The sequence below is a fragment of the Oncorhynchus keta genome, unplaced genomic scaffold, assembly GCF_023373465.1.
Source record: "Oncorhynchus keta strain PuntledgeMale-10-30-2019 unplaced genomic scaffold, Oket_V2 Un_scaffold_3664_pilon_pilon, whole genome shotgun sequence".
NCBI lineage: Eukaryota > Metazoa > Chordata > Actinopteri > Salmoniformes > Salmonidae > Oncorhynchus > Oncorhynchus keta.
This window is the reverse complement of record NW_026290923.1, coordinates 515,001-527,708: the sequence shown is the minus strand read 5'-3', so window position 1 is coordinate 527,708 and position 12,708 is coordinate 515,001. Positions and strand designations below refer to the sequence as shown.

The 12,708-nt window shown below is 41.3% G+C and overlaps 1 protein-coding gene across 1 annotated transcript in view; it reads right to left on the bottom strand.

Moving 5' to 3' along the window:
• Nucleotides 1-8,935: 8,935 nt before the first annotated feature.
• The window catches only part of c1qb (complement component 1, q subcomponent, B chain), an 8,463-nt gene continuing 4,690 nt past the window's right edge, over nt 8,936-12,708 (bottom strand). Inside the window, exon 5 of the mRNA XM_052516039.1 lies at nt 8,936-9,824. Within this exon, the coding sequence (XP_052371999.1) occupies nt 9,651-9,824 (174 nt within the window). The 3' untranslated portion in view covers nt 8,936-9,650. The remainder of the gene's footprint in view (nt 9,825-12,708) is intronic.

Here is a 12,708-nt window from a genome sequence, read left to right as displayed (position 1 = left end):
TAACTGGCTAGCGTATCACATAGACAAACACGTGTTTTTCTGAATAAGCTAACTGGCTAGCGTATCACATAGACAAACACATGTTTTTCTGAATAAGCTAACTGGCTAGCGTATCACATAGACAAACACATGTTTTTCTGAATAAGCTAGCTGGCTAGCGTATCACATAGACAAACACATGTTTTTCTGAATAAGCTAGCTGGCTAGCGTATCACATAGACAAACATGTTTTTCTGAATAAGCTAACTGGCTAGCGTATCACATAGACAAACACGTGTTTTTCTGAATAAGCTAGCTGGCTAGCGTATCACATAGACAAACACGTGTTTTTCTGAATAAGCTAACTGGCTAGCGTATCACATAGACAAACACGTGTTTTTCTGAATAAGCTAGCTGGCTAGCGTATCACATAGACAAACACGTGTTTTTCTGAATAAGCTAGCTGGCTAGCGTATCACATAGACAAACACGTGTTTTTCTGAATAAGCTAGCTGGCTAGCGTATCACATAGACAAACACGTGTTTTTCTGAATAAGCTAGCTGGCTAGCGTATCACATAGACAAACATGTTTTTCTGAATAAGCTAGCTGGCTAGCATATCACATAGACAAACACGTGTTTTTCTGAATAAGCTAGCTGGCTAGCCTATCACATAGACAAACACGTGTTTTTCTGAATAAGCTAGCTGGCTAGCGTATCACATAGACAAACACATGTTTTTCTGAATAAGCTAACTGGCTAGCGTATCACATAGACAAACACATGTTTTTCTGAATAAGCTAACAGGCTAGCGTATCACATAGACAAACATGTTTTTCTGAATAAGCTAACTGGCTAGCATATCACATAGACAAACACGTGTTTTTCTGAATAAGCTAACTGGCTAGCATATCACATAGACAAACACATGTTTTTCTGAATAAGCTAACTGGCTAGCATATCACATAGACAAACACGTGTTTTTCTGAATAAGCTAGCTGGCTAGCATATCACATAGACAAACATGTTTTTCTGAATAAGCTAACTGGCTAGCATATCACATAGACAAACACATGTTTTTCTGAATAAGCTAACTGGCTAGCATATCACATAGACAAACATGTTTTTCTGAATAAGCTAACTGGCTAGCATATCACATAGACAAACACGTGTTTTTCTGAATAAGCTAGCTGGCTAGCATATCACATAGACAAACACGTGTTTTTCTGAATAAGCTAGCTGGCTAGCATATCACATAGACAAACACGTGTTTTTCTGAATAAGCTAGCTGGCTAGCGTATCACATAGACAAACATGTTTTTCTGAATAAGCTAGCTGGCTAGCGTATCACATAGACAAACATGTTTTTCTGAATAAGCTAACTGGCTAGCGTATCACATAGACAAACACGTGTTTTTCTGAATAAGCTAGCTGGCTAGCGTATCACATAGACAAACACATGTTTTTCTGAATAAGCTAGCTGGCTAGCGTATCACATAGACAAACATGTTTTTCTGAATAAGCTAGCTGGCTAGCGTATCACATAGACAAACATGTTTTTCTGAATAAGCTAACTGGCTAGCGTATCACATAGACAAACATGTTTTTCTGAATAAGCTAGCTGGCTAGCGTATCACATAGACAAACACGTGTTTTTCTGAATAAGCTAGCTGGCTAGCGTATCACATAGACAAACACGTGTTTTTCTGAATAAGCTAGCTGGCTAGCGTATCACATAGACAAACACATGTTTTCTGAATAAGCTAACTGGCTAGCGTATCACATAGACAAACACATGTTTTTCTGAATAAGCTAACTGGCTAGCGTATCACATAGACAAACACATGTTTTTCTGAATAAGCTAACAGGCTAGCGTATCACATAGACAAACATGTTTTTCTGAATAAGCTAACTGGCTAGCATATCACATAGACAAACACGTGTTTTCTGAATAAGCTAACTGGCTAGCATATCACATAGGCAAACACATGTTTTTCTGAATAAGCTAACAGGCTAGCATATCACATAGACAAACACATGTTTTTCTGAATAAACTAACAGGCTAGCATATCACATAGACAAACATGTTTTTCTGAATAAGCTAGCTGGCTAGCATATCACATAGACAAACATGTTTTTCTGAATAAGCTAACTGGCTAGCATATCACATAGACAAACACGTGTTTTTCTGAATAAGCTGGCTGGCTAGCATATCACATAGACAAACACGTGTTTTTCTGAATAAGCTAGCTGGCTAGCATATCACATAGGCAAACACATGTTTTTCTGAATAAGCTAGCTGGCTAGCATATCACATAGGCAAACACATGTTTTTCTGAATAAGCTAGCTGGCTAGCATATCACATAGACAAACACGTGTTTTTCTGAATAAGCTAACTGGCTAGCGTATCACATAGACAAACACATGTTTTTCTGAATAAGCTAACAGGCTAGCATATCACATAGACCAGGGGTGTCAAAGTCAAATGGACGGAGGGCCAAATAAAAAATTTAGCTACAAGCCGAGGGCCGGACTGTTCGAATGTTCATTGAACATTTTTTAAATGACGCATATAGTCTAGTGAACCTAATTGAACCTACTGAAAACCTAACAAATATATTCCAATATGATCAGATAAATAAAGCAATATTTTCTTATGGCTCTGTCAGTAATCTTTAATTTTCAACAGACACAAAAGACAAATTTCCTTTATATAAAAATCCCCATAACATGAACATTAAATGAAAGAAACCGGTATTCAAGGCACCATCAGTAGCCTATATTTTCTATTTTAGCAAAAGTGGGCTAAATTTACTTCAAAGAAAAAAACAATAATAGCAATTTTCTATCATCCACTCAACTGAAATATTTTTAAAATATAATTGGATTGAAATACAATAAAATAAAGTGCAAAAATCTATTAATCAAAAACAACACTTTGTTTAAGGAGAAGTAACATGCAGTGAAAACAAATATTAAACTTTAACTTTTAAACTTGAACTGAGTAAAAACTCTAAATATGTGATTGCACAGTAATGTTCACTTGTTTGAGGTTGAGGGTGATACTTGGTGGTGTCCCATCTTTTCCACAAGTTCATCAATGTTCGGGGTAAGGCTCTGAGCTGAGGAAATCCTCAGAATTGAGTGGAGGTGTTCAGCAGTAAGTCGACTTCTGTGTGATGTTTTGTTCAAGTTCATCAAAGAAAACAGTTGTTCACACAGGTATGTGCTGCCAAACATAGACAACGTTTGAGCAGCCTGGATGCGCAGCTGGGGCATTGTGTCGGGAGGAAACGGGCGAACTCCGCAGCACCCACTGCCGCATATTTTGCCCTCAGTGCATCATTGCATTGGAGGTCAATCAACTCCATTTGGAGGTTTGGTGGTGAGCAAAGTCAGCGGCAAGCATACCTATTTTATCAGCCAACTGTGCGCTCGGGAACGCACTGGTAGAGAGCTTCTCTTTCATGGTCTGGCAGCTGGGAAAGTGGCTCAAATTTTCTTTCCGCATCTGCGTCTCCCACAGAGTCAGTTTGGTTTTAAATGCCTTCACTGTACTGTACATATCAGAGATGACACGATCCCGACCCTGCAGCTGCAAGTTCATTGCATTCAGATGACTCGTAATGTCACACAGAAAAGCCATTTCACACAGAAACATTTCGTCTCGGAGTTGTGTTGTGTCTTTCCCTTTGCTGTCCAAGAACAGACAAATCTCCTCACGAAGCTCGAAACATCTTTGAAGCACCTTTCCCTGGCTTAGCCATCGCACCTCTGTGTGATAAGGCAAATCACCATGCTCCGTTTCTAACTCCGTCAGAAATGCCTTGAACTGGCGGTGATTCAAACCTTTGGCTCTGATAAAGTTAACTGTGCGCGTGATGATGCTCATTACATGCTCCATTTTCAAGGCTTTACCGCACAACGCTTCCTGGTGTATGATACAATGATAAGCTGTCAGCTCACCTGTCGCGTTTTCCTCTTGCATCTTTTCCCGTATCTTCGCCACCAGTCCGCTCCTGTGTCCACACATCGCAGGTGCTCCGTCGGTTGTCAAACCCACGAGTTTTTCCCAAGGCAGCTCCATCTCATTTACACATCTTGACACCTCTTCATACAAATCATGCCCCGTAGTTGTGCCATGCATAGGACGTAAAGCCAAAAACTCCTCTGTCACGCTTAGGCTGGAGTCCACTCCGCGGATGAAAATTGACAACTGGGCAATGTCAGAAATGTCGGTGCTCTCATCCACAGCCAAGGAATATGCAATGAAATCTTTTCCCTTTTTCACAAGCTGCTCTTTTAGATTGATGGACAACTGGTCTACTCTCTCGGCAATGGTGTTTCTGCTCAGACTCACATTTAAAAAGAGTTGCCTTTTTTCTGGGCAAACTTCTTAAAACTTTAATCATGCAGTTTTTGATGAAATCCCCTCCGTAAATGGCCGGGCTGATTTAGCGATCTCTTCTGCCAAAATAAAACTGGCCTTGACAGCAGCCTGGCCTTGTGATTTGGCTTTTTTGAACAGAGCCTGTCGAGATTTGAGGCCTCGTTTTAATTCCTCTGCCTTTTGTAGCCTTTGTTCCATGTCCATATTCTTGTTTTTGTCCGCGTGTTTCGTTTCATAATGTCGCTCAGATTATACTCTTTCAGTACCGCCACACTTTCTCCACACAGAAGACACAGGTTTTCCAGCTACCTCCGTGAACAAATACTCCGACTCCCACCTTGTTTGAAACCCCGGTTCTCAGTGTCCACCTTCCGTGGCTAGCCATTTTTGATGGGTATCTGAAAGTTAATTTTACTGTGATGCTGACAACTGCTGTGCCAATAAATATTGAAATGAAGCAGCCTACTGCTCGGTGCGTCACCGTTGCATTGTGGGAAATGTAGTATTGGTGCGTGTAAAAGATCTGCGGGCTGCCGGCTTGCTGCGGTCTGCGGGCCGGTTCTAATAATAAATCAAGATCATCCCAGGGGCCGTAAAACCTTCTCGTGGGCCGGATGTGGCCCTACAGGACCTTGACTCTGACATATGTGACATAGACAAACATGTTTTCTGAATATGCTAACTGGCTAGCATATCACATAGACAAACACGTGTTTTTCTGAATAAGCTAGCTGGCTAGCATATCACATAGACAAACACGTGTTTTTCTGAATAAGCTAGCTGGCTAGCATATCACATAGACAAACACGTGTTTTTCTGAATAAGCTAGCTGGCTAGCGTATCACATAGACAAACATGTTTTTCTGAATAAGCTAGCTGGCTAGCATATCACATAGACAAACATGTTTTTCTGAATAAGCTAACTGGCTAGCATATCACATAGACAAACACGTGTTTTTCTGAATAAGCTGGCTGGCTAGCATATCACATAGACAAACACGTGTTTTTCTGAATAAGCTAGCTGGCTAGCGTATCACATAGACAAACATGTTTTTCTGAATAAGCTAGTGGCTAGCGTATCACATAGACAAACATGTTTTTCTGAATAAGCTAACTGGCTAGCGTATCACATAGACAAACACGTGTTTTTCTGAATAAGCTAACTGGCTAGCGTATCACATAGACAAACACATGTTTTTCTGAATAAGCTAACAGGCTAGCATATCACATAGACCAGGGGTGTCAAAGTCAAATGGACGGAGGGCCAAATAAAAATTTAGCTATAGCCGGTCAAGCCAGGGCCGGACTGTTCGAATGTTCATTGAAAAATTTTTAAATGACGACAATAGTCTAGTGAACCTAATTGAACCTACTGAAAACCTAACAAATATATTCCAATATGATCAGATAAATAAAGCAATATTTTCTTATGGCTCTGTCAGTAATCTTTAATTTTCAACAGACACAAAAGACAAATTTCACTATATAAAAATCCCCATAACATGAACATTAAATGAAAGAAACCGCTATTCAAGGCACCATCAGTAGCCTATATTTTCTATTTTAGCAAAAGTGGGCTAAATTTACTTCAAAGAAAAAAACAATAATAGCAATTTTCTATCATCCACTCAACTGAAATATTTTTAAAATATAATTGGATTGAAATACAATAAAATAAAGTGCAAAAATCTATTAATCAAAAACAACACTTTGTTTAAGGAGAAGTAACATGCAGTGAAAACAAATATTAAACTTTAACTTTTAAACTTGAACTGAGTAAAAACTCTAAATATGTGATTGCACAGTAATGTTCACTTGTTTGAGGTTGAGGGTGATACTTGGTGGTGTCCCATCTTTTCCACAAGTTCATCAATGTTCGGGGTAAGCTCTGAGCTGAGGAAATCCTCAGAATTGAGTGGAGGTGTTCAGCAGTAAGTCGACATGTTTTGTTCAAGTTCATCAAAGAAAACAGTTGTTCACACAGGTTGTGCTGAAACATAAGTTTGAGCAGCCTGGAAGCTGGGGCATTGTGTCGGGAGGAAACGGGCGAACTCCGCAGCACCCACGTGTATTTTGCCCTCAGTGATCATTGCAGCTGGCTAGGTCAATCAACTCCATTTGGAGGTTTGGTGGTGAGCAGCAACTGTCAGCGTTCCAACCTGCAAGCAAATCAAAGTACAGGCAGAGTATTTTATCTGCCAACTGTGCGCTGGGAACGCACTGGTAGACAAACACTTGTCTTTCAATGGTCTGGCAGCTGGGAAAGTGGCTCAAATTTTCTTTCCGCATCTGCGTCTCCCACAGAGTCAGTTTGGTTTGAAATGCCTTCACTGTACTGTACATATCAGAGATGACACGATCCCGACAAACAGCTGCAAGTTTTTGCATTCAGATGACTCGTAATGTCACACTCTCGGGGTGTGCCATTTCACACAGAAACATTTTTATCTGGAGTTGTGTTGTGTCTTTCCCTTTGCTGTCCAAGACAGACAAATCTCCTCACGTCGTCTTTGACCTGCACCTTTCCCTGGCTAAGCCATCTGGGACACCTCTGGTGTGATAAGGCAAATCACGTGCTTTTCTAATCCGCTAGAAATGGCTAGAACTCACATAGACAAACACGTGTTTTCTGAAAAGCTAACTGGCTGAGCGGACTATCACATGCTCCATTTTCAAGGCTTTACTGAACAAGCTAATGGTGTATGATAAAATGATAAACACGTGTTTTTCTGCATAATCTTCGCTGGCAGTCCGCTCCTGTGTCCACAAACACAGGTGTCCGTTTGTCAAACCCACGAGTTTTTCCTAAGGCAGCTCCATCTCATTTACAAACACTTGTTTTCTTCATAAGCAAATCTGGCTAGCGTATCATAGGGACAAACACGTGTTTTTCTGAATAACGCTTAGGCTGGAGTCCAACAAATCAAACCGCGGATGAATAATTGACAAACTGGGCAATGTCAGAAATGACGGTGCTCTCAAGCCAGCAGGCCAAGGAATATGCAATGACAAACACAAGCTGCTCTTTTAAGGACGATGGACAACTGGTCTAGCTGGCTATGGTGTTTCTGTATCACATAACAAACACGTGTTTTTCTGGGCAAACTACAAACTTTAATCATGCAGTTTTTGATGAAATCCCCTCCGTAAATGGCCGGGCTGATTTAGTATCTCTTCTGCCAAAATAAAACTGGCCTTGACAGCAGCCTGGCCTTGTGATTTGGCTTTTGACAGAGCCTCCAGCGAGATTTGAGGCCTCGTTTTAATTCCTCTGCCTTTTGTAGCCTTTGTTCCATGTCCAACACTTGTTTTTGTCCGCTAACTGTTTCGTTTCATAATGTCGTCTCAGATTATACTCTTTCAACCGCCACACTTTCTCCACAATAAGACTACACTGGTTTTCCAGCTACCTCACATAACAAACACATGTTTTTTGAAACCCCGGTTCTCAGTGTCCACCTTCCGTTTTGCCATTTTTGATGGGTATCTGAAAAACACTGTTTTTCTGAATAACTGCTGTGCTAAATATCAAATGAAGCAAACACATGCTTTTGCTGAATACCGTTGCATTGTGGGAAATGTAGTATTGGTGCGTGAAAACACATGTTTGCCGGCTTGCTGCGGTCTGCGGGCTAGTTCTAATAATAAATCAAGATCATCCCAGGTTTTTCTAAGCCCGACAAACACATGCTAGCTGGCTAGCGTATCACATAGACAAACACATGTTTTTGTTTTTCTGAATAAGCTAGCTGGCTAGTATTTATGAAGTCAGCAAACACGTTCCTGACACGCTATGAACACATTTCCTCCAACATTATAATGAAAAGGTGCCTCTCGGTCCCAAAACGTTTTCTGGAGACTTGTGGGAGGAGTGCTGATGATGTCCCCCACTGTAGGCGCTTTCAGTCACCTGATTGCATCCAGGCTGAGGAGAAATCCACACACAATGCATCCCTGACACCCAGACTGAGGACAAATCCACACACAATGTATCCCTGACACCCAGACTGAGGACAAATCCACACACAATGCATCCCTGACACCCAGACTGAGGACAAATCCACACACAATGCATCCCTGACTCCCAGACTGAGGAGAAACCCACACACAATGCATCCCTGACACCCAGACTGAGGACAAATCCACACACAATGTATCCCTGACACCCAGACTGAGGACAAATCCACACACAATGTATCCCTGACACCCAGACTGAGGATAAATCCACACACAATGTATCCCTGACCACCTCCTGAAGTGGTCAGCACAGGAGGCTGCTGAGGGGAGGACGGCTCATAATAATGGATGGAACGGAGTGAATGGAATAGTATTAAACACATGGGAACCATTCCATTGATTCCGTTCCAGTCATTACTATGAGCCCATCTTCCACAATTAAAAAGCCACCGGCTGTCTGTGGTGGTCCGACAGATGTGAACTCTATCTGACCACAGTGGCACTTCTGTGCATCGAGACCTGTCTTTTCAAAGCGATCACATGTAAGTGTAAAGTGTAGACAGCCTCAACATCTTTTACAAACAATGTGTACTGTTGATTAAAAAAAAAACTGGTAACAAATCACTTTATTGATGGCAAACTCATTTCCAAAATGGTATCTTTGAGTTTTGGTAGGCAGCTCAGCAGAAGCAATACATGATTGATTATTTGATTTATTTGAAATGTATTCCTTATTTTACCAGGTGAGTTGACTGAGAACACGTTCTCATTTACAACAACGACCTGGGAGAATGAATTGATTGATTGATGAACTGTCTCAGCAAGCAGCAGCAGTAGAGACAGGGAGGCAGAAACAGACACAGAGATGGTTGGTTGTTCTGCAGATGCTTCTAGAACCGAATGATGTGGCAATGATATGTATTTTATGTGGTGTGGAAGAGCAGGAAGCTGGTTTCAGCAGGTGTGATCTGGTTTAATCTCTCGTGGACAAATTCTGTATGTAAATGGGAACAATCTGTCAAGGCTCATGTAGAATTATGGGATTTACGAGCAGCGGTAGTTCCTGGTTTGGGGTTTTCATCATTGATTATTTGATAGAATCAGGATTGTTCAAAAGCGGTAATCAAACTGTGGCTGAGATTTCAAACCCGTGTGGGGATGATGAAAGGTTTCCGCTAGATACCACACCTACAAATTCAAAATTTAAGTAAAACAGGAAGTGACAAACTTTTGCGAAAATGTTACTTCTGGGTAACCGAGATTAGATCTGGTTGAATCTGGTTTGAGCTCATTCAATGTGGCTCTGTGTGATTTCATGTGGTTCTATGAGTTGGGCAAGATCAGGAATCCGGTGAAAGTGTTGTCAGCTCGTTCGTCTTTAGTGATGATAGCGTTGTTATCGGTGGGCTGTAGAGACACCACGTCTCCCTCCAACAGATCCAGCACCACCGACCCAGACGTCACCAGGAATCCACTCGACGAATCACAGAACCCCACCTTCACAACAACAACAACAACTTTCATCACATAACCTAGAACAATAATAACCTTAAAATCACAGAACACCTTCACAACAACAACAGAACACCTTCACAACAACAACAGAACACCTTCACAACAACAGAACACTTTCACAACAACAACAACAGAACACCTTCACAACAACAACAGAACACCTTCACAACAACAACAGAACACCTTCACAACAACAACAGAACACCTTCACAACAACAACAGAACACCTTCACAACAACAACAGAACACCTTCACAACAACAACAAGACACCTTCACAACAACAACAGAACACTTTCACAACAACAACAACAGAACACCTTCACAACAACAACAGAACACCTTCACAACAACAACAGAACACCTTCACAACAACAACAAGACACCTTCACAACAACAACAGAACACCTTCACAACAACAACAAGACACCTTCACAACAACAACAGAACACCTTCACAACAACAACAGAACACCTTCACAACAACAACAAGACACCTTCACAACAACAACAGAACACCTTCACAACAACAACAAGACACCTTCACAACAACAACAGAACACCTTCACAACAACAACAGAACACCTTCACAACAACAACAAGACACCTTCACAACAACAACAGAACACCTTCACAACAACAACAGAACACCTTCACAACAACAACAAGACACCTTCACAACAACAGAACACCTTCACAACAACAACAGGACACCTTCACAACAACAACAGAACACCTTCACAACAACAACAGAACACCTTCACGACAACAACAAGACACCTTCACAACAACAGGACACCTTCACAACAACAACAGAACACCTTCACAACAACAACAGAACACCTTCACAACAACAACAACAGAACACCTTCACAACAACAACAACAGAACACCTTCACAACAACAACAGAACACCTTCACAACAACAACAACAGAACACCTTCACAACAACAGGACACCTTCACAACAACAACAGAACACCTTCACAACAACAACAACAAGACACCTTCACAACAACAGGACACCTTCACAACAACAACAGAACACCTTCACAACAACAACAACAGAACACCTTCACAACAACAACAATAGGACACCTTCACAACAACAACAGAACACCTTCACAACAACAACAGAACACCTTCACAACAACAGAACACCTTCACAACAACAACAGGACACCTTCACAACAACAACAGGACACCTTCACAACAACAACAGAACACCTTCACAACAACAACAACAGAACACCTTCACAACAACAACAATAGGACACCTTCACAACAACAACAGAACACCTTCACAACAACAACAGAACACCTTCACAACAACAGAACACCTTCACAACAACAACAGGACACCTTCACAACAACAACAGAATACTTTCACGACAACAACAACATGTGAACCAACATGTGATAATACAACTACACGTATGACAACATTTGAGCATGTAAGAACATGTGTTTTATGTGAAATATATGTGACAACATGAGGATGCACAACTTCAGTATGAAAAAAACCCAGGTGTCAAATGTAATCTAGAATATTTACCTTTCAAAGGCGTAATTGACATTCATTCAATTTAAACAGCGGTTTTGGGCTCCCGAGTGTTGCAGTGGTCTAAAACACTGCATCTCAGTGCTAGAGGTGTCACTACAGACCCTGGTTCGATTCCAGGCTGTATCACAATCAGCTGTGTTTGGGAATTCCATAGGGCGGCGCACAATTGGCCCAGCGTCTCTGGGTTTGGCCGGGGTAGGCCGTCATTGTAAATAAGAATTTGTTCTTAACTGACTTGCTTGGTTAAATAAAAATTACTGTTTTTTTACAAGGTTGCTAGGTCGAATCCCTGAGCCGACTTGATGAAAAATCTCAGGATGTGCCCTTGAGCAAGGCACTTAACCCTAATTGCTCCTGTAAGTCACTCTGGATAAGGAGCATCTGCTAAATGACCAACATTTTAAAAAAAATGTAATGTTAAAGGACAGTATGCTGATTAGTTGGGACTCAACCTCACTTGGGATTTGAACTTTCAACCGGTTGGTTGCTAGCTACCTGAAGTTCCTGCTAAACCACCTGGTCTGTGTACATCACTTTGCCTAAAGTTGCATTAAAAAAATAAAGTAAATATATACCAACTTGAAGGTGTTATTTCTATAAAATTACAGAATGCTGCTGTATTCTGATTTCAATTACTGTAAAAAGTATTTATCATAATACCTTCATAATATCATTTACAGGATTTATTTTAGACCCAGTCTAATTAGTCTATAGCTGTATTCGAATATTCATACTAACCCTAACCCTAACCCCTAACCCTAACCCCTAACCCTAACCCCTAACCCTAACCCTAACCCTAACCCTAACCCTAACCCTAACCCCTAACCCTAACCCTAACCCCTAACCCTAACCCTAACCCTAACCCTAACCCCTAACCCTAACCCTAACCCTAACCCTAACCCTAACCCTAACCCTAACCCTAACCCTAACCCTAACCCTAACCCTAACCCTAACCCTAACCCTAACCCTAACCCTAACCCTAACCCTAACCCCTAACCCTAACCTCTAACCCCTAACCCTAAACCTAACCCTAACCCTAACCCTAACCCAGTCTAATTAGTCTATAGTTGTATTCGAATATTCATACTAACCCTAACCCTAACCCTAACCCCTAACCCTAACCCTAACCCTAACCCTAACCTCTAACCCTAACCCTAACCCTAACCTCTAAACCTAACCCTAACCCTAACCCCTAACCCTAACTCTAACCCCTAAACCTAAACCTAACCCCTAACCCTAACCCTAACCCTAACCCTAACCCTAACCCCTAACCCTAACCCTAACCCTAACCTCTAACCCTAACCCT